Raw genomic sequence first — 18,184 nt, 5'->3', positions numbered from 1 at the left:
CTTCTGAGATGGGGAAACTTCCCAAGTTCCTGTCCCACCTCAGCGTGGTCCTTCAGCAGGTAAAACGAGTTTCCTTCATTCAGTAGTTTGTTTTTTTCCTCTGTTTTCTAAAGTAATGATCTTGGTGTTTTTTCCTCTCAAAGGCAAACCTCTCCTGCTCATCGTACAGGACACTGTGAGTTCAGATATTCTTGGTTTCCTGGAGGTTACATGAATAATTAGATAAATTATAGAAAAGTGATTTAATTCCACACTTTGTTGGTTCTAGGTTTACCAGACTGGACATGGCCATGGCGACAGTTTCCCTTGATGTAGCTTCATCCATCACGTACAGCAAAATGGATGTATCCAAGTACATCCCACCTGGTGAGCCAGACAAAATAAACACAACACATACAGAGTTTAGAACAACAGCTCTTACTGTGTAAAACTTTATATCCAGTTTCCCCTTTTTCCTGATCGGTAGATTTCACAGTTAGTTAAAAAAAAATAATCTAATCCCACACAGAGTCCCAACCTCAAACTCAACCCTCAGTGACATATTCAAACCCAGTCCATTAGATTTATAACTGCTGTCTTGTGCATTATTTTATAAACCTTTGAATGTACTCGCTTATAATCTCCTGCCTTTGGAAACTTTGGGATCTTCACTAGAATTTTAAATACACTTCTGTGTGTTTGACGCATGTGTAGCTGCACAGCATGCATTTGTAATGACTGATCCACAGTCAGTTCAGTATAAAGATAATATCAACAGCAGTGCACTCGATTCTTTCATGTCTTTTTATTGGCAAGAGTTGATTGAAATTGTTAGTAAGATGACGATGAAGTCCTGAAATAAATTACATTAAATGTATTACATGCAACAGATCGAAAAGCTATGTTTCGCTTTCTGTGGCAGCACCTGTGGCAGTAAGAGTTAAATGCAGCTGCGTTTTTAGGCTTCACGTCCCAGAGATCGAAAAAATTAACAAACCTGTTTGATATCAGTTGTGAGTTGCAGGGCGAAGCTGCTGCGTTCGTACAGCTTGTCCTCTCTGAGGGAACAAATGCTGCACTCAATGAACTCTGCACCGTTTGTGATTTTTCACAAGAATATGACTCAGACATGCAGCTCATTCACGTCACAGAACTGTACATGTGAGGGCTTTCATCAGTGGCACTCAGTCACCATTATTATCCAATTCAGCAATATACAGTGACTTAAGAGACATTTATTTAAAAGAAAATATTTCACATTGTTAATTTAATTTGGGTGGGAAAAGAGCAAAGAAGATTTGCTTTAGTTTTATTGAACTGTGAAAATGTCCTTTTTTATGAATTACTTCCTGTATATGGTGACCTATAGAGCATCTGCTTTAGGTGTATAAAAAGCATCTAATTCAATGGGTTTTTTTCATCACACAACAAATGAATGTTTATTATGTAAATAACCAAGTGAAAAGGTGATCTCTGTGGACTCCCCATATGTAGCAAAGATCAGGACTCCCATCCCTGTATTAATTACGTTCTTATAGTTCCAGATTATCACTGAAATGAGTTTTAAAAACTGTACCATAAACTAACTTGCATTTTCCTGTGCTTTTATTATAGGCTGCATCATATACAGTGGAGAGGTAATTATATATCATTATTAATATTATTATATATAAATGCAGATTGTTTTTTTTTCTTAAATTGGTCTGATGGTTGAAGACTCATAACCATCTTCATCTTTTTCTCTCCAAAGTGCAATGTCACCATAACAAATGGTGAGTTGTTTCGTTGGTTTAGAAAGTTAATATATAAAATAATTCCATTTTTATTGTTACTGACTTTGAATACATTACATTTTTCACAGAGACCGACATCTGTGTTGGCGTGAACAGGTGGGATTTTATTCTTTAAGCACATTGTGCCAAACATAATGTCAACAACAAAATGCTGAGCATCTGTTTCATTTTTCCACCACAGCACTGAGCTTCAGCTTCACCTTGACAGCAGAAAGATGAGTGGACGTTTCTGCAACTTTGCCGTTGAGGAATTTGCTTGTGCCTCGGTAGGAAGCTGAAACATCTCAGATCAGCAACAGTCTTCAAAACTACCACTGTGAGAAATGGTTTCATTTTGATATTTAGTTTCAGTATAGTGTCTCACCTGTTGTTATTTATTGCACAGCTGTCAGGGCTAAAAGCAGAGGACCTGGCAGAGATGCTGAAGTGCAATCGCACCTTCAACTCGAGTGGCTCCAGAGCCGTCTGGAAGCTTCTCCTCTCCAAAACCTCCCATGTGCTCGATGAAGCTTTGGATCTTCTGTCTAACATGGTATGAATGGATTTTAAGTATTTTTGACACTTTATTTTGTAGATCCAGAAACAGAATACTTACATGACATATTGATCTGTGTTGTAGACACTGGACCCCAGTAATCCTGCAGTGTCCATGGTTCTGGACTCCATCCGAGAGATCCGATTGGACACCATCGACATGGCCAACCTCAATGATCCTGCCCTCATCCAGCTGTGGTTCAACCGCCGCCTTCGTCCATTCCTGCCAGCTGTTTCCCCCGAATTCCTCTCATGTCTCGCCACAAGGGGTTTGAACTGCAGCACCTACCAGCACATGTAAGCAGCACAGCACGTGTCCTTTATTTTTACTGACACCTTGAACCAGGCTGCTATGATATCCATATATTTTCATACTCTGCTTCAATCATATGACCCTTACAACTCATTTCTGAACTCAGCGTGCAGATCCTGAGTCGTCTCCGGCCACACATGATGCTGAGCAGGCAAATGTCTGTCTACACACACTTCATTAAGAGCTACCTGACCAGGAACAACACTGCAGGTATAGTATTACCACAGTTCTCAATTATTAGTGAACAATACAACTCCACTGCTGCAGACTTTGAGAGGCCAGACGTGTACAAAACCATTAGATCTTACCTCACCTCAGGTCAGTCTTTAAAACGAGCGAGTGTTATACATACAAAACTGCGAACATGTGTTCAATCTTATGTTTTGGTTTTCTAAATTTTTAATCATTGTGAAATTCTCTATCTTTAGATTTTGTCTTGTTAGAAAAAAAAGATGTTTAATGTTGTCGTATTGTGTATTTTCTCATTTCCTACTATTTCATGACATTTTGCAGACCAAACACTTGACCAAGAAAAACAATTAACAAATGTATTGATAATAATATTAGGTGAAGCATTAAATATTCATCATAATTACACCAATCTTTCCAAAGTGATTTGGTAATAATGAATTGATGTTTCAGCAAATGCTCAATTTCTAGATTTGAGTTAAGCAATTCAAAATTAATCAGGAAAAACAATAGTTGTTCTGTAAATGGCAATAACGTGATGTTAAACGGTGTTTTTATATGTATTTGTCATTTGTTGTTGTAGCGACGAAGCCGAGGTGTTACAACCCCAGCGACCCACAACTAAACTCCACAGCGTGGTTTGTCGAGTACGTCGGCCCTTTCGTGCTTTTCCTCACTCTGGAGGATCTTCAGACATTTGGATCCGAAGAGGTACTGAATCGCAATTGTTGTTGTTTTTAAACTGCAGGTTTCGTTCACCGGGACTGACATTACGAAAGATTTGATTCAGAGATTTATGACTTGCGGACTTGCTTGTCCTTCTTCCTTGCAGGAGATCCAGAAGTTCACCGTGAACCCTCTGAACATCGCACTCTTCAACCACTCGGCTTTACCTTTGAACCTCACCAACTACTACACTCAGCTCATATATCAACAGGACAGCAACTTCCACCCCTTACTGTGAGCCTGTAAAATGTGTTGGACCGTCCAGCCACAAACCCCTCACACACACTTCATCTTTCTCTCATGTATAAAAACCTGCTCCTTTCTCTCTTTGCAGTCTTCCTGTGTTGTGGCTGTGTGTCGTTCCTGGTTCAGCATTCAGCCAGCTGACTGTGGAGGAAAGTAGGACAGTGCTGTACAACCTCACCACGCTCTGTACAGAACTGGACCCACAGGTAGTAAACACACACACACACACACACACACACACACACACACACACACACACACACACACACACACACACACACACACACACACACACACACACACACACACACACACACACACACACACACACACACACACACATACATGAATACACACACACAGAAAAAGACAGATACGATGGAAGTGCAGTTTTCCCAAACAGAACATTTTAAAGAAAGACCTGAAACAACTGGTGCAGACATAAGAACTACTGATGCATTCACTAACATAAAGGCGTCACTGGATGGTTTGATGAAAACAATGAAAACATCATCAGATTTCAGAGTGATCAAGTTGACGCACGCGCAAAAGAGCACAGATTTATTTCCATCCACTGTAGCAGTCCTCATAACTGTCACTGCTAAAAGTCTTTATGGCAGTGAATCTGATAATCTGATAAACGTTTAAGAGGTTTTAGTTTTTTCAATTAAATCGCTTTATTTGAGTATTGCTGCCAATCAGATTGTTTCTTCGATTATATAAAAAAACTGGGAAACCCGAGGACACTGTGCCCCACCCACCTGCAGCCGAAATCTTACTGCACCACAGTCCTGTCAATCAAAGAACACACCCCTAAATGTACCTCTTTTTGAGGCTTAATATCTAGTTATTGATGGGATTATTTTCAAATGGACCACAAGAAAACTAATAAGAAGGATGGACTTTACTTAAAAAATTATGAATGGAAAAGATACAAGAATGGTGAGGATTGGGGACTGTTTGAGGAACAAGACTTTCTTCTCCAGGATATTGGGACTTCACACGCAAACGTAAATGCTCCTGACAAAGTTTTTTTATTTCCCTTCTGTAGGTTTCTGCTGCTTTGGCGGGTAACTTTGGTGAAAACATTGATGCCACGGTCATTTCCACCCTCGGCAACGAAAGCATCGGCATGTCCACAGGCCAGATCAAGACAATAAAACCTGAAGACCTTTTGGGAGCCCTCAGCACTCTCAGCAGTGTGATTGGGTGGAACGAAGGCCAGGCCAAGGCCATCGTCCAGGTCCTGTCTGGGATGATGAAGGTAGCTGCTGCCTGTCACACATTGGATTTTTAGAGGCTAAGTTTGTGTCTGTGAGCAAACCAGTAAGAATAAAGTCATCTTTGTGGTCGTGTTCTCTCATCCTTCTCCCTCCCACCAGATCAACAGCTCGTCATCGCTGGTCATGCTGGGCTCTCTCGTTGTGGGCGTACCCGCCAACGTGTTTGGCAGCATCGACGGCTCCGAGCTGATAACTGCATGGAAAATCCCTTCATTCCTTACAAACATCATGACTGCGCCACAGATCGTCCAGCAGACCTTTGTTACGCAGGTATGACAGCTTCATTTCTGTGAGAAGTTTTTAACCATACATTTATGTAGTTGGTTTTATTTATTTCACCCAAAAACTCAAAGTCAAAATAACCACAAAGTGTTGTTTATACACTTTGGTTTTTATACAGATTAAACAAACAATATAATGTGCTAGTTGGGCTTCAGAGGCTGCTGGTAGTAGCTTCATATTTACGGTAAAGGCATGAACTCACATCACCTCATCCAATTCTTGGCAAAGATGAAACGCATGCATTTCTTTCAATTTTAAACGATGCTTTTAAATTTGAATTTGATTTATCTCACCTACACTCACTTGAACACACCCCTACATCCACATCAGCCCAGTGTCACACTAAGGTGTGTAATACACACTGTTGTCCACTAGAGGACAGTGTGGGATTTTGATGATTTGTTTCGGCTCAGGGCAGGGCTTGAGTCCACAAAGCAGAAACAAGAATTTCTTAAAAGAAACTTCTCTAAACCCAAACCAAGTAATGTTTTGTCCTAACCCTAACCACGTGGTGATGTTTTCCTAAACGTAACTCTGTGGTTTATCACGCCTAAGCGAAGCATAACCGGGACACTGATACGCTGACCTCTAGTGGACTGCTGGGTGTATTACACGCTTTGTTGTCATACTGGGTTGTCCATATCGTATTGTCTGTCAATTTGTTATAATTATTGAGTTAATTATCAAGTTAATCACTCAACATAAAAACAGTGGTTGTTTGTGTGGTGCTAGACATTTAAAACTAACCAGATAACTGATGCTACAAACAGCAGTCGGCCTGATTTAGACCACACAAATCTCCTCGGAAAGTTTTCCTAAGACTGTTAACTCACACGTGTCCCCATCTTCTCCCAGATCATCTCAGTGAACACCAACAGCGAGTCGATCATACAGAACGTTCCCGATGAACTGGCCACTGAGATCCCTCGAGTGCTGCTGCTGGGCCTCTCCAGTAACACTGTTGTTATTGAAAAACTCAACAAGAAGAAATGGAAACAGCAGCAGGTCAGGGGAAGCACCAGGAAAACACTCGTTGTATTCACACATCCGTTCGATGTAATTGCACGTTTTATATTCTTTTCATTGTATTTTTAGGCTGAGTTGTTCTTTAGTGTGATAGCTGTGGAAACTGCGACCGCACAGCTGGGAGGTCAGAACAAGTGAGTTTCAGCAAAGTTTGCAATAAATCAGGAAATGTGAAGCAAATGGATTTCAGTTTGCACAGTGTTTACAGTATATGTGTGTGTGTGTGTGTGTGTGTGTGTGTGTGTGTGTGTGTGTGTGTGTGTGTGTGTGTGTGTGTGTGTGTGTGTGTGTGTGTGTGTGTGTGTGTGTGTGTGTGTGTGTGTGTGTGTGTGTGTGTGTGTGTGTGTGTGTGTGTGTGTGTGTGTGTGTGTGCAGTTTGTCATCCTCTGTGCTCCAAGGGTTCACGTGCACCGCAGTAAGGACAATTCAAACAGTGCAAATCAAGAAGCTGGTCAAAGCCTGTCGGAGGAAAGGCAAGAACAGGGTCACACTGATGGAGACTCAGGTGAGCGGGCAGGAAGGGGTGTGTGTGTGTGTGTGTGTGTGTGTGTGTGTGTGTGTGTGTGTGTGTGTGTGTGTGTGTGTGTGTGTGTGTGTGTGTGTGTGTGTGTGTGTGTGTGTGTGTGTGTGTGTGTGTGTGTGTGTGTGTGTGTGTGTGTGAGACAGAGTTCTTGATAGATTGAGTTGGAGATCACATGATGACCTAATATCAAAGTTAAAACTTATACTTGACATGAGTGTTTCCATTTGATGCTACTTTATTTCAATGGTCCATCATAATATGCTGCTTTCACACAGATGCTTCATTTTTAATTATCGAATGATGTCAGATATAATGTATCAGTCAAACCAGGTCTTTTACTTCATACATTTACTTTAGCTTCATTTTGCTCCTGATACTTCTGTACTTATACTTGAGAAGGATTTTTCATGCAGGACTTTTACTTGTAATGGAGCATTTTTATTTTGCTGTATTGGTACAGACTGAATAATTCTCCCATCACAATTCAAAACTCTTAGAAGACCCATTTGAATAGTCTCATAATATCATGTCTTAATGACCTGATTGAAATTCTGTTGGACCAAGGTGAGATTATACTGTATACATCAGGGGTCATCATTTATCCCCGTTTTTAATCTTGACATTTTTTAACCAACTTTCTCCTTAAACATTGAAGTGAATACGTAGCACTGATGACAGCGTTTTCTTTTCTCCCCAACAGCTCACTTGTATGTACAACTACATCAAAGGAGACTCCGACGCCACCGTCTTCAGCCTCTATCCTACGAATGTGCTGCTGTACTATGAGTAAGAGTCTGTAGTTAATTCATTTGTGTTGAATTAAGGCCAAACGCTGGTTTTGTTGCAACATTAAGAGTGTGTTATTGTTTCTCTGACTTCCCACAGTTACTCGCTGGTGCCGCCGGCCAGCTGCAGGTCCTATTTTAAAGAGCTGGCAGATGCAGACTTCTCTGTCTTCTCCTCAGCCCTCAGCTACAAACGGAGCGCTCTGTTTGATAATGCCAGGAGCTGCCTGGTGAGTCCTTGAACAATGAACAATACACTAAATCTCAGATGTACAGTTTTCTTAAGTTTTATACTTAAGTTGCGCACTAAGCTAAATTTTAACCGGCTTCCTCAGAAACAGCAAAATTCACCAAACAGATCCTAAAAGACTGCTGTTAGCCTACAACTAAATAAAGGCTTAAATGTTGTGCCCTGATCATGAAACAACAGCACAAACTATTAAAAATAAATATCAATATACACACAGTGTCAGAAAACAACTCTAAATGTAAATCTCCCATTCTTTTTATTTTTAAAGGGTATAACAAACACAAGCTTGACTGAGGATAATGTAGAAGTTTTGGGAAACATGTGCTGCACTCTGGATGGGTCATACATCCAGAACTCGCATCAGTCCATCCTGGAAAAACTGAAGGGCTGCTCAGACATCAGTGACACTCAGACAGCTGCTGTAGAAACCCTGCTGATAAGCGGGAATACACGTTACGGGTACGTCAACAGCAGCGACACAGAACTCAATATTCACTTTCTTTTATAAAATAAAGGCTGTTTATCCTCTTCAGTAGATTTATTTCTCACAAACCTTGGTATGCTTTACAATAAGCACTTTGTTGTTGTTGTTCGATGACCAGAGCTCCTTCAACGTGGAACCAACAAACTCTGAGGGACCTTGACATGTTACCGCTGTATCTGACTCGAACCTTCTATGGTTTCTTTAACAAAGTAAGTAACAGGGGAATAAATGCATTTAGAAGCTGTTTGGGGTTGGTGGTTTGAGTTTTTCATGTCTTTCTTTTGTTCCGGCGAGCAGAAAACAAAGCGCAGGTTCTTGAGTTACTTCCTGAAAGTTCTGAGAGGCAACAAAGTGGAACGACAGAAGAGGAGGAAGATGAGGAGAGAAATCAGACGGTCCTCTAATAAGAAGTCAAAGCCATCTATAGGTCAGTATCACTCTGCTAACTGCTTTGCCCTGTTTCTACTCAAGAATTTACTGTTCAACCGTTTGTTTTTTTCTGTGTTTCAGTCACTGAGTGCACCGCAGGAAACATCACACAGGTGACCATCAGGGACGACACGTTCCCCTTCGACTACGACGATATAAACCAGTTTGACTGCTGCCTCAGCGCCACGACTGTCAGAGACAACTTGGGTGCCATCACTGAGAAGGTGGATCAAGAGGATTACCTTGAGATTGTTCTCAGAAAGTTGCGAGAGGTAAATGACGGAAGCCTGTGAGCAGGGATTGTAAAAAGTTTAGGCTTGTCTGACGAATTTTCTTTGCAAATCGTTTCTTACCTTATTGTCTCTTCAATTTGAAATGTCTTTTTACTGTTTCTTGCACATGTCTAGGCCTACAACTCTACCATCCCGGAGGATCAGGTTCAGGTCTTGGCCGCAGCGTCACGTGAAGCCACTACTGAAGACATCAACATGTGGACGATCACTCAGATCGACACGCTCGCTGCTCTGATGGACTCGTCAAACGGGCCGTGGGATCCGAGTCTGGTGAGAAAACAGGAACGTGCATTGTGCACATCTGCATAGTTTGTATGCTTGTTTGTTCTCATCAATGCATGTTTCTCCTCATCCAGGCTAAAGCCATCATCTCTAAGTATCTGAGTTACAAAGGAAACAAACTCGGCAGCGCAGAACTCAATGTCATCGGAGGAGCAAACTTGTGCTCCCTGGATGCCGATGTTCTGAAGACCATTTCCACACAAAGCCTCAAGTAAGAAGTCAGGGCTGTGTGTGTATGTGTGTGTGTGTGTGTGTGTGTGTGTGTGTGTGTGTGTGTGTGTGTGTGTGTGTGTGTGTGTGTGTGTGTGTGTGTGTGTGTGTGTGTGTGTGTGTGTGTGTGTGTGTGTGTGTGTGTGTGTGTGTGTGTGTGTGTGTGTGTTTGGATGTCTGTTACACAAGTATCATGACATCTGAGGGCTAACCCGAAACCTAACCTAACCTGCTGGTTAACGCTGAGTCAGGGATCCTCAACAGAAAACTTAATCCTTGAAACTCTCTATATGCTGATTCCTGCATTTACACAAGCAAGATAAAGTATGTTAATAGAATTACTATGGTTTTCTGTTTTAATTGGTCATAAAATGTGATTTCATCTTGATCTAAGTCACAAGTTTATACAAACAGAATCTGCTTAAGCTGACAGCACACAAACAATTACAGTCTAATGTCAGTAGAATATTTAACATGAATCAAAATGTGACTTAAACTAAAATCATCAGACAGACGTCAGGTCTTTTTCAGCCTTGTTGTGCTGTAAAGGTGCACTATAAAGGACACCAAAAAAGATTGCAACCTGAGAGGCAAAACTCAGGAAAAGCTTTTCTTTGTTTCACTGAAGGTTACCCAGATGGGTTTATCAACATTTTGATGGACTCCTCGAGTTTCAAGTCAAAGTCAAATGCATTTAATTCACAGTAAATTCCAGTAAATTAACAGAAATAGCTGCAGCTGCTGACTGATGCTTCAATATATTAGTTTTAAATGTAATAGAACAAAGCATTGCAGAAAATGTCTGAAAGAACAAAAGTCAAAAGCATAATCATTGCTAGTAAACAGCTGACTCATTGTTTGTATTGTTTGGTTTTCTCATGTCGTACTCTTTGTGTCTTCTGCAGAGAGACGAACGTCCTCGACGTGTCCAACTGCACCACAGAGAAAAAGAGAGAACTGTTCACCATCGCTCGACAAACATTTAACGGAGTCGCCCACTCAGTTACTATCCCCACTCCCTCCTACCAGCTCACAAAACCTTATGTCGGTAGGCAAACAGACCCCCCACTTACGCACACACACTGCATGCAGAAAACCTTCATTTGAACAGAGCTGACAGTGAAGTCATGTTTTTTCTGTCCTACAGGGGGTGCAACTTTGGACTATGTTCAAAGTTTGGCGGCCTCCAACATCAGCATGGACCTGCCCACCTTCACCAGTCTGGATCAGCTTGTCATACTGGTCAGTGCTGCACATGTGTGTGTGTCTGTGTGTGTTTCACAGTTTATATAATTGTAGGCAGACGTCTTTGTAAGACCCATGACTTGTTTGTGAGAGTTTTAGACAAAGCAGCGATGCCATAGGAAATGCGGTGTATTTTTAAACCACTCTGGTAGTGCAGGTGTTGACTACACTCGCTATATTTTGCATCTTTAGTTCTAACTGCAACCAACATTGTTGTTGTTCTTGTTCTGTTGGATTAAAAATAAATTGTGTGTTCATTTACACAAGTATAAAATGCATCTGCTCTGCTCTCACTAGAACCTGAATGTAAATGAAGTTAGAGGTCTTCTTGGCACCAACCTGCCAGATTTGAAGTCCTACGAAAATGAAACGGTGGTGCAGAACTGGGTCAGCAGGCAGTTCCAGTCAGATGTGGAGACGCTCGGAGTCGGCCTTTCGGGAGGCAGAGCTGACCCCACAACTCCCTCCATCTCATCATCAACACCTAGTGCTGGGTCTGGATCCAGCAGCTCCACAGCGAGTAATTCTGCCACCACAGGTGAGTACTGAACAAGTAGAATGATGTAAAAACCAACGTTCAGGAAACAACAGCTCAGACAAAGCCAGACAACCACAGCAGATAAAAAATAAAACTAGTAAAAACAATCACAAAAAGCTCGACAGTAGTTTGCAGTTAATACCTGATGATAGTTTTGCTTTTCCTTTTCCCAGTAAGGAAAACATTGAAGGTAGTTTTGTCTTTTTTATACAATCATAAAAAATAGTTTTGAGAGCAAATTTCTCAGACTTGCAATTTAAAATCTAGTTTGTTAATAAATAATATTAACTGAGATTTGGATGGCAAATAAATTCTCCTTTACAGTTTGTTGGTTTTAGTTGCAGACTAGAGAATTTTGTGTATGAAACCAGCCTCCTTATTGTGTGACAAAAACGTTCCATTTTGACCTCTTTGGTTGCAAGTTAAAAAAAACTTTTGGTTGCGAGTTGAATTGTCGTATCAGATAATGGGTGTAAAACAAATATTGAAAGTAACTTTTGTTTTACAAACTTTACAACTATGTTTCCAAAAACTTTGGGACTCTGGGTAAAAATCGAAATAAAAACAGAATGCAGTGATTTGCAATTCACGTAAACCTGTATGTCATTGAAAATAGACCAAAGACAATATATCAAACGTTGAAACTGAGATGTTTTTTGAAAAACATGATAATTTTGAATTTGATGCCAACAACAGATTTAAAAAATGCTGAGACAGGGACAACAAAAGACTGAAAACGTTTTGTAAAGATATAAAAAAAAAAACTCGTCAAACATCTCACAACTAATTAGGTTAATTGGCAACAGATTAGTAACATGATTGGGTATAAAAAGAGGATTTCAGAGAGGCAGAGTCTCTCCAGTGAAAATAGGGAGACATTCACCACTCTGTGAAAGGCTGGATGGGCAAATAGTGCAAAAATTATGAATAATGGTCCTCGACATAAAATAACAAATTATTTGGTGATTTTATCATCTACGGTACATAATATCAAAAAAAGATTCAGAGAATGGAACAAGGCCGAAAACCATTATTGGATGGATGTGATCTTCGGGCCCTCAGGCTGCACTGCATTAAAAACAGACACGATCTGTTGTGGAAGTCATTGTATGGGCTAAGAAACACTTCTGAAAACTATCGACTGTAAACACAGTTCATCGCCGCATCCACAAATGCTGGTTAAAACTCTACCATGCAAAGAAGAAACCATGTAAAAACATAATTCAGAAACACCGACCATTTCTCTGGGCCTGAACTCAATTCAGAGGTCTAAGGCAAAGTGGAAAATGTTCCTGTGGTCTGACGAATCATGGACTCCGCGTCCTTTGGGCAAAAAAGGAAAGGAACCATCCAGCTTGTTATCAGAGCTCAGTTCAAAAGCTGGCATCCGTGACAGTATAGGGATGCATTCGTGCACATGGTATGGGTAGCTTGCACATCTGGGGAGGCAACATTAAGGCTGAATGATGTCTATAGGATTTGGAGCAATAAATGCTGCCACACAGACGACGTCTTTTTCAGGGAAGGCCTTGCTTATTTCAGCAAGACAATGCCAAACCATATTCTGGGTGAGTCTGGGTGCTATACTGGTCTGTCTGCGGTCCAGACCTATCACACCCATTGAAAACATTTGGCGCATCATGAAACGAAAAATACCACAAAGGAGACCCTGGACTGTTGAGCAGCTGAAAAGCTTTATCAGTTTCAAAACTCCAGCAACTGTAGTCTCTTCTGTTCCCAAATGTTTCCAGGCATCAAACTTCAATTTAAAAAAAACATATACTTTTCATTAGTCAAAAAAAAATGATGATGTTGTCTTTGGTGTATTTTGAATTTAAAAAAAAAAAAGGTTACATGATTTGCAAATCATGACATTCTGTTTTTAAGTTACATTTTACACAGCGTCCCAACTTTTTGGGAGTTGAAATTGTATTAAAAGAGAATCTCTCATATTGTCAGGGAAAGACATAGATACTCGAGTTGTGAATATATCTTTATATTCTATATATCTATCTAGCTTTACATCAATATATTGACAATGAGGGACAGAGGATTCAAAAACACATTACAAATCTCTAAAGTGTGTTTCTGTTTCTGTTTTAGGTAACGGCTCCCGTATCCGAGCAGACGCTGGCTTCTCCCTCCTTGTTCTCCTTGCACTCCTCATCACTTCTCAACAGGCTATGATGTAAAAAAAAAAAAAACTGGGCTTACAATTTACAGTCCACAGTGGTTAAGTGGATACGGGGATATTAAAAATAATGTTTATTTATCACTAATAGAAGGAATTTGGCCTTTGCTACACGCCATATTGTATTCATGTGCAATAACAACATAATAGATGTACATAATGTGTAATTACTAATTCCTTCAGTAGCAAGTTTGTATGCTCTGAAGGTTTTTCGCATTTAAATTGTTCACTCATATCATTTTTGCTTTACTTTTCCCCCAATGCTTAAGTTTTTTTTAATTGTTAAAATGAAGGTTAAACAGAAAATGAACGTGCTAGTTTCTGCTCTATTGGTGTTGCTGTTTTTGTTTTGATAGCAGTTTCTTCCAGCAGGTTTACCTTAAACATGCTGTATCAGATCAATAATAAATACATACTGTGCATCATTGATTGGTATCAGTTTATTCATATTTAAAGGTGTGAAGGGAAGAGTTGTAAAGGGGTCACATCTTTCCATCTGTTCAGTAACACACTTTGTAACAAAATAAGTCTAAACTGTAAGTAAGTGAAACCATCTGTCCCTCCTAGTCTGACTTGAGATGCATGGTGTCATATCTTCAAATGTAACGTTCAGTTCAGAAATCCAAAGTGGTTCAGTTTACTGTCGTGTAATACATAGAAAAGCATACAATTCTCACATTTAAAAAGCAGGAAAACAGCAAATGTTTGAGTTTTTAGATTTTAAAAATGGCTCAAATATTAAGTCTATTATCAAAATAGTTGCAGATTAATTTTCTGTTATTCACTAGATACTTGTTGCAGCTCTTATATCAGTTATAAACGTTTATACACGCCAAGTACGGTCTTGCAGGTAGGACAGGTGTGCTTGGCATCTTTCAGACGGTCCACACAGAACGGGATGAGGCAGCAACCTAAAACAAAGCTGGGGGAAGACAGCAGGATCAGGATCATTCACTCACATCTAATCATCATTCATTTTTAAAAAGAAGATAAAGCTCTTCATGCGTTTCACAAGTCAGCTTCACATAATTACACCTTTCATGTCAGTGTCAGTGAGGGATGGTGATCAGTAAGTTGATCAGTCTGATGGACTCCTACTCTTTGGTTGAGTGAAATATCTTGACAGCTATCACATGGACAGCAAAGAATGAGTACAAACAGACATTCATGGTTTCTAGAGGATGAACCATCTGACTTCCCTCTGAGTTTTAAATGAGTGCCATTGACATGTCCAACACGTATATACCCAGTGGGGGAAAAAAACCTGCTACATCATCTACGGTCTGTTAATATGTTTTTATTCCACATTATGGTTTCAAAATGTTTTCCCATGGTCCGGTCTTGGCACAACATGTAATTTACTAGGCTACATACATAGAGCATGTGATGTTAAATAATAGCTTATGAAGTAAAACAGATCAAAACACACAGAATAGATCCTCATCTTTACTGATATTACCTTAACAGATTGTATTGTGCCATGGCAGCCACTTGCCACATGATCTGTTTTTGCAAAAAGTGAGGCTTTGATTTTCTTTTCAGATTTTGTGAATTATGAGGCTGCACTTCATGTTTTTTCCTGCCAAGCTGCTTGTTGTCAAAGTCTTTCCAGTAGAAGATTATATGTTAAAATGTTTAGGTTTGCATTTCAGTACAAATTTGATGCAATTTTGGAATAGTTTGACATTTAGGGAAATTTCACTTCATGGTGAGACTCTAATAACAATAATAACAATAAATGATGCTTATTTTTTGGGTGTTTTTCCCACCTCAGTATCAAAGCTTGATATCTTTTCATTTAGGTTAGGTTAGGTAGTTACTTTATTAATCCAAGAGGGGAAATTTTTTCGCTACAGCAGCATACAGAAGCAATAAGATAATAATAGAACAATAGAAAAGCAATAAAATAGCAGTAAAAATATAAAATATAAAATGCACAGTATATACAGTACAGTATATATCTATATATATTATATACAAACAACCAAGAACACAGACAACAGTGTTGTTGTTGTGTGATGGATTTTGCCAGAGGTGAGTTATTGTACAGTCTAATTGCGGTCGGCAGGAATGATCTCCTGTATCTGTCCTTGTGACAGCGGAGCTGGAGGAATGAATCATATAATAAACGGAGTGATGTTGAAGCCTTTCTTACCCACAGAAGAAGAGTCCTCCACAGAAGAGGTAGGTGAGCAGACCAGAGGAGTAGTCCACCTTGGAGAGGACTGTCTCGTGGCACTTAGGACAGGCAATCTGAACCGGATTGTCTCCTAATGGCCCCACCGTCGCTGCACAAAAGAAAAGATGGAGATCACCAACAAACTTAGAGGAATTTGGAGCCATGCTGCTCATAGGAGGAACAAGCCTTTTGTGTAAAAGTCTCTTTAAATGGCTTCAAACTGGCAGCAGAGACTCACCAACAGGTACTTGAGCATTTGCCATTGTTCCTGCAAACAGGCAAAAACAAAGATGAAGATAAATGCAGGCCACAGCATACATACTGACAAATTCATGTTTTATGATACAGAAATAAAAATATCTATAAATTTGTAAACCATATAAGAAATCATCCAACATGCTATTTGAAGTAAAACATAAGAGACGAACATATACAAAATATATGAAGTTGCAACTTTTGTAAATCTAGTTTATCTTTGTGTATTATAAAACGTATCTTTCAGACTTGCAGATTTACTCTTTAATATATTTAGATTCAGTATCGTTGGTTAGAAGTGCGAACAAGTTCCCAGTGTAACAAGGACAACTAAAAAAACCACACACACACTAAAATCCTATTGATACTAACAATCAATTCAACAAAGTAATGTTAATTTATTTGAATAAGTACTTACAGTTTGTGTAGGAGAAAGCGTGACTGCAGAGAGGAGCGTTTTCACAGTGCAGGGCGACACCTTCCCTGCCAGCCTTCCCTTCCTCACAGGTCATGAGATTGACTGTGTGGACCTCACTGACCCAACCCAAACCCAAACCCAATGAGTATCTCTATCTTCTAGCTCAGCAGATACCTATATCACTGATCCGTACACACACAATAATCTATTAGCTGACCAGTTACATTGGTATATTGGCAATTTCTCCGGTTCTACACTAATATCCACCTGGAATATGCGTTATCATTCCTGTCGTAGTATGCATCTTTTGTACAACTGCCGTCAGGAAAAACAGTAAGCAGGAAGTTGTAAAGAGATCCACTACACGGGAGAACATATAAAAGATGTTTGTTTCGGAGACGCTAAGTGAAGGCAGATAACCCTCCATTCAGTGTGAAATTAGCAGCACATGTTCCTGCTGCTCTAAATTAGAGCTGGCATTTCAAACTCTTTCCAGAACACAACAGTACTGAAGTCATGTTCACAGTGTCAATCTGTTGGTGGATACTCTACAACATCATTCTAAACATCCAATACTTTTCCTTTCATGTATTTTTGGCAGCTTCAGGTTCAACACTAGAATTGATATCAAATGATGTGAGATTGAATATTCGGTAAATTGTCCTCAAGAGACAATATAAGATATCCCAGTGAAACCTACACAGTGAACCTTTACGTGATAAACAAACGGTAAAACACTGCAGTACAATAACATGAAAGTTTTAATCAGTAAAAACCGGTGCAATATTTCACATGTAAACAATTGCAGCATCTCATTCTTAATACCTGAATAGTTACATAGAAATATTTTAGTGACTTGCAGATTCATGTAAAAATAGATCAGTTTAACAAAACAACCATGATCCCTTCAACAACAAAAAAAAGAAATCTTGCAGATTATTTCAAGTGCTCTTAAACTCACCTGAAGACCAAGTAAGCAGGTGTCACGTGTTCAGTATTAAGGATCTTCTCAGATTCATTAGTGGCCCTCTCGCCCTGCAGCCAAATTCAACATCACTTGTAATTTAAAAGCAAAGATTGATGGAAAAAAAACAACTTTATTTCACAGGTTTCATATTTCCAAGCTAATTTCCTGGAAACTTTACACATAATTTAGATATTATTGATCTGCATATTACAAAGATTTTCGTAATCCAAGGAAGTCCAAAGCAGATTAGTATTAATTAGAAGGGAAATGGAGAAAGTGTTACAGTTGCTCATTATATTCGATGCGCAAGTGAAAAATTGTGATTAAACTGACATTAATATCCACCAAATAACAAACAAATGTTTTTTTTAAACTATTAAATCAGTTAGAAACACAAAACTAAAGGGCTTCCAAAGCAGCAGAAAAACCACATGCAAAAATACAATTTAACCAATATGCTGCCCATTACAAGGTGGATCTATAAAAATCAGCTAAATACCAGCTGATTCTTTTAGGAAATTATGGGAACATTTCCAGGAAATACGCTTGAAAATATCGATCCTGTAAAAATAAGCTGTTACCAAAACTAAGCGTGTTCATACAGCTGACTCTCAGCTTGCAGGGCAGCAGTGCCTCAGGCGTTCATTTACCTCCACCACCTCCTGCAGAACTCTTTCCATCTTTTAATCCTCGTGTTGTCCTCGGGTCAAAATGACCCACAGCTGTGTTCAACCAAGTTCTATTTTATTTCTATATTTTTTATA

At 39.6% G+C, this 18,184-nt stretch overlaps 2 protein-coding genes across 2 annotated transcripts; one reads left to right on the top strand and one right to left on the bottom strand.

Moving 5' to 3' along the window:
- LOC138615775 (uncharacterized) lies at positions 1-14,028 on the top strand. The gene is made up of 30 exons (XM_069689590.1): positions 1-59; positions 144-175; positions 269-366; positions 1,594-1,616; positions 1,730-1,751; positions 1,841-1,868; positions 1,954-2,038; positions 2,158-2,304; positions 2,392-2,603; positions 2,726-2,829; positions 3,392-3,519; positions 3,641-3,768; positions 3,869-3,986; positions 4,832-5,044; positions 5,163-5,333; positions 6,201-6,350; positions 6,441-6,505; positions 6,747-6,876; positions 7,595-7,680; positions 7,780-7,909; positions 8,198-8,388; positions 8,532-8,622; positions 8,711-8,840; positions 8,924-9,114; positions 9,250-9,405; positions 9,492-9,628; positions 10,533-10,675; positions 10,775-10,869; positions 11,170-11,410; positions 13,514-14,028. Exons 1-30 carry the CDS (start codon positions 9-11, stop codon positions 13,600-13,602), a joined length of 3,585 nt encoding a protein of 1,194 aa, XP_069545691.1. The 5' UTR covers positions 1-8; the 3' UTR covers positions 13,603-14,028.
- A 386-nt stretch (positions 14,029-14,414) lies between these two features.
- Positions 14,415-16,043, bottom strand: LOC138615680 (lipopolysaccharide-induced tumor necrosis factor-alpha factor homolog). The gene is made up of 3 exons (XM_069689436.1): positions 16,019-16,043; positions 15,757-15,889; positions 14,415-14,523 (listed from the first exon to the last, which is right to left on the bottom strand). The coding sequence occupies exons 1-3, from the start codon at positions 16,041-16,043 to the stop codon at positions 14,415-14,417; spliced, it is 267 nt and encodes an 88-aa protein (XP_069545537.1).
- Positions 16,044-18,184: the final 2,141 nt, after the last annotated feature.

This window comes from Brachyistius frenatus, unplaced genomic scaffold (genome assembly GCF_029030835.1).
Source record: "Brachyistius frenatus isolate BFR_SWC_R1_liver_20210118 unplaced genomic scaffold, ASM2903083v1 Contig_7, whole genome shotgun sequence".
Lineage (NCBI taxonomy): Eukaryota > Metazoa > Chordata > Actinopteri > Embiotocidae > Brachyistius > Brachyistius frenatus.
Note: the sequence above shows the minus strand (reverse complement) of the source record. Positions and strands in the feature narration are given on the sequence as shown.

Coding starts and splice junctions, on each gene's coding strand:
- LOC138615775 (XM_069689590.1), top strand. CDS start 9: ATGGGGAAACTTCCCAAGTTCCTGTCCCACCTCAGCGTGGTCCTTCAG. Junction 2,604..2,725: donor TGCAGCACCTACCAGCACAT/GTAAGCAGCACA, acceptor TTCTGAACTCAG/CGTGCAGATCCTGAGTCGTC. Junction 7,910..8,197: donor ATAATGCCAGGAGCTGCCTG/GTGAGTCCTTGA, acceptor TTATTTTTAAAG/GGTATAACAAACACAAGCTT.
- LOC138615680 (XM_069689436.1), bottom strand. CDS start 16,043: ATGGCAAATGCTCAAGTACCTGTTG. Junction 15,890..16,018: donor AAATGCTCAAGTACCTGTTG/GTGAGTCTCTGC, acceptor TCTTTTGTGCAG/CGACGGTGGGGCCATTAGGA. Junction 14,524..15,756: donor GGAGGACTCTTCTTCTGTGG/GTAAGAAAGGCT, acceptor GTCTTCCCCCAG/CTTTGTTTTAGGTTGCTGCC.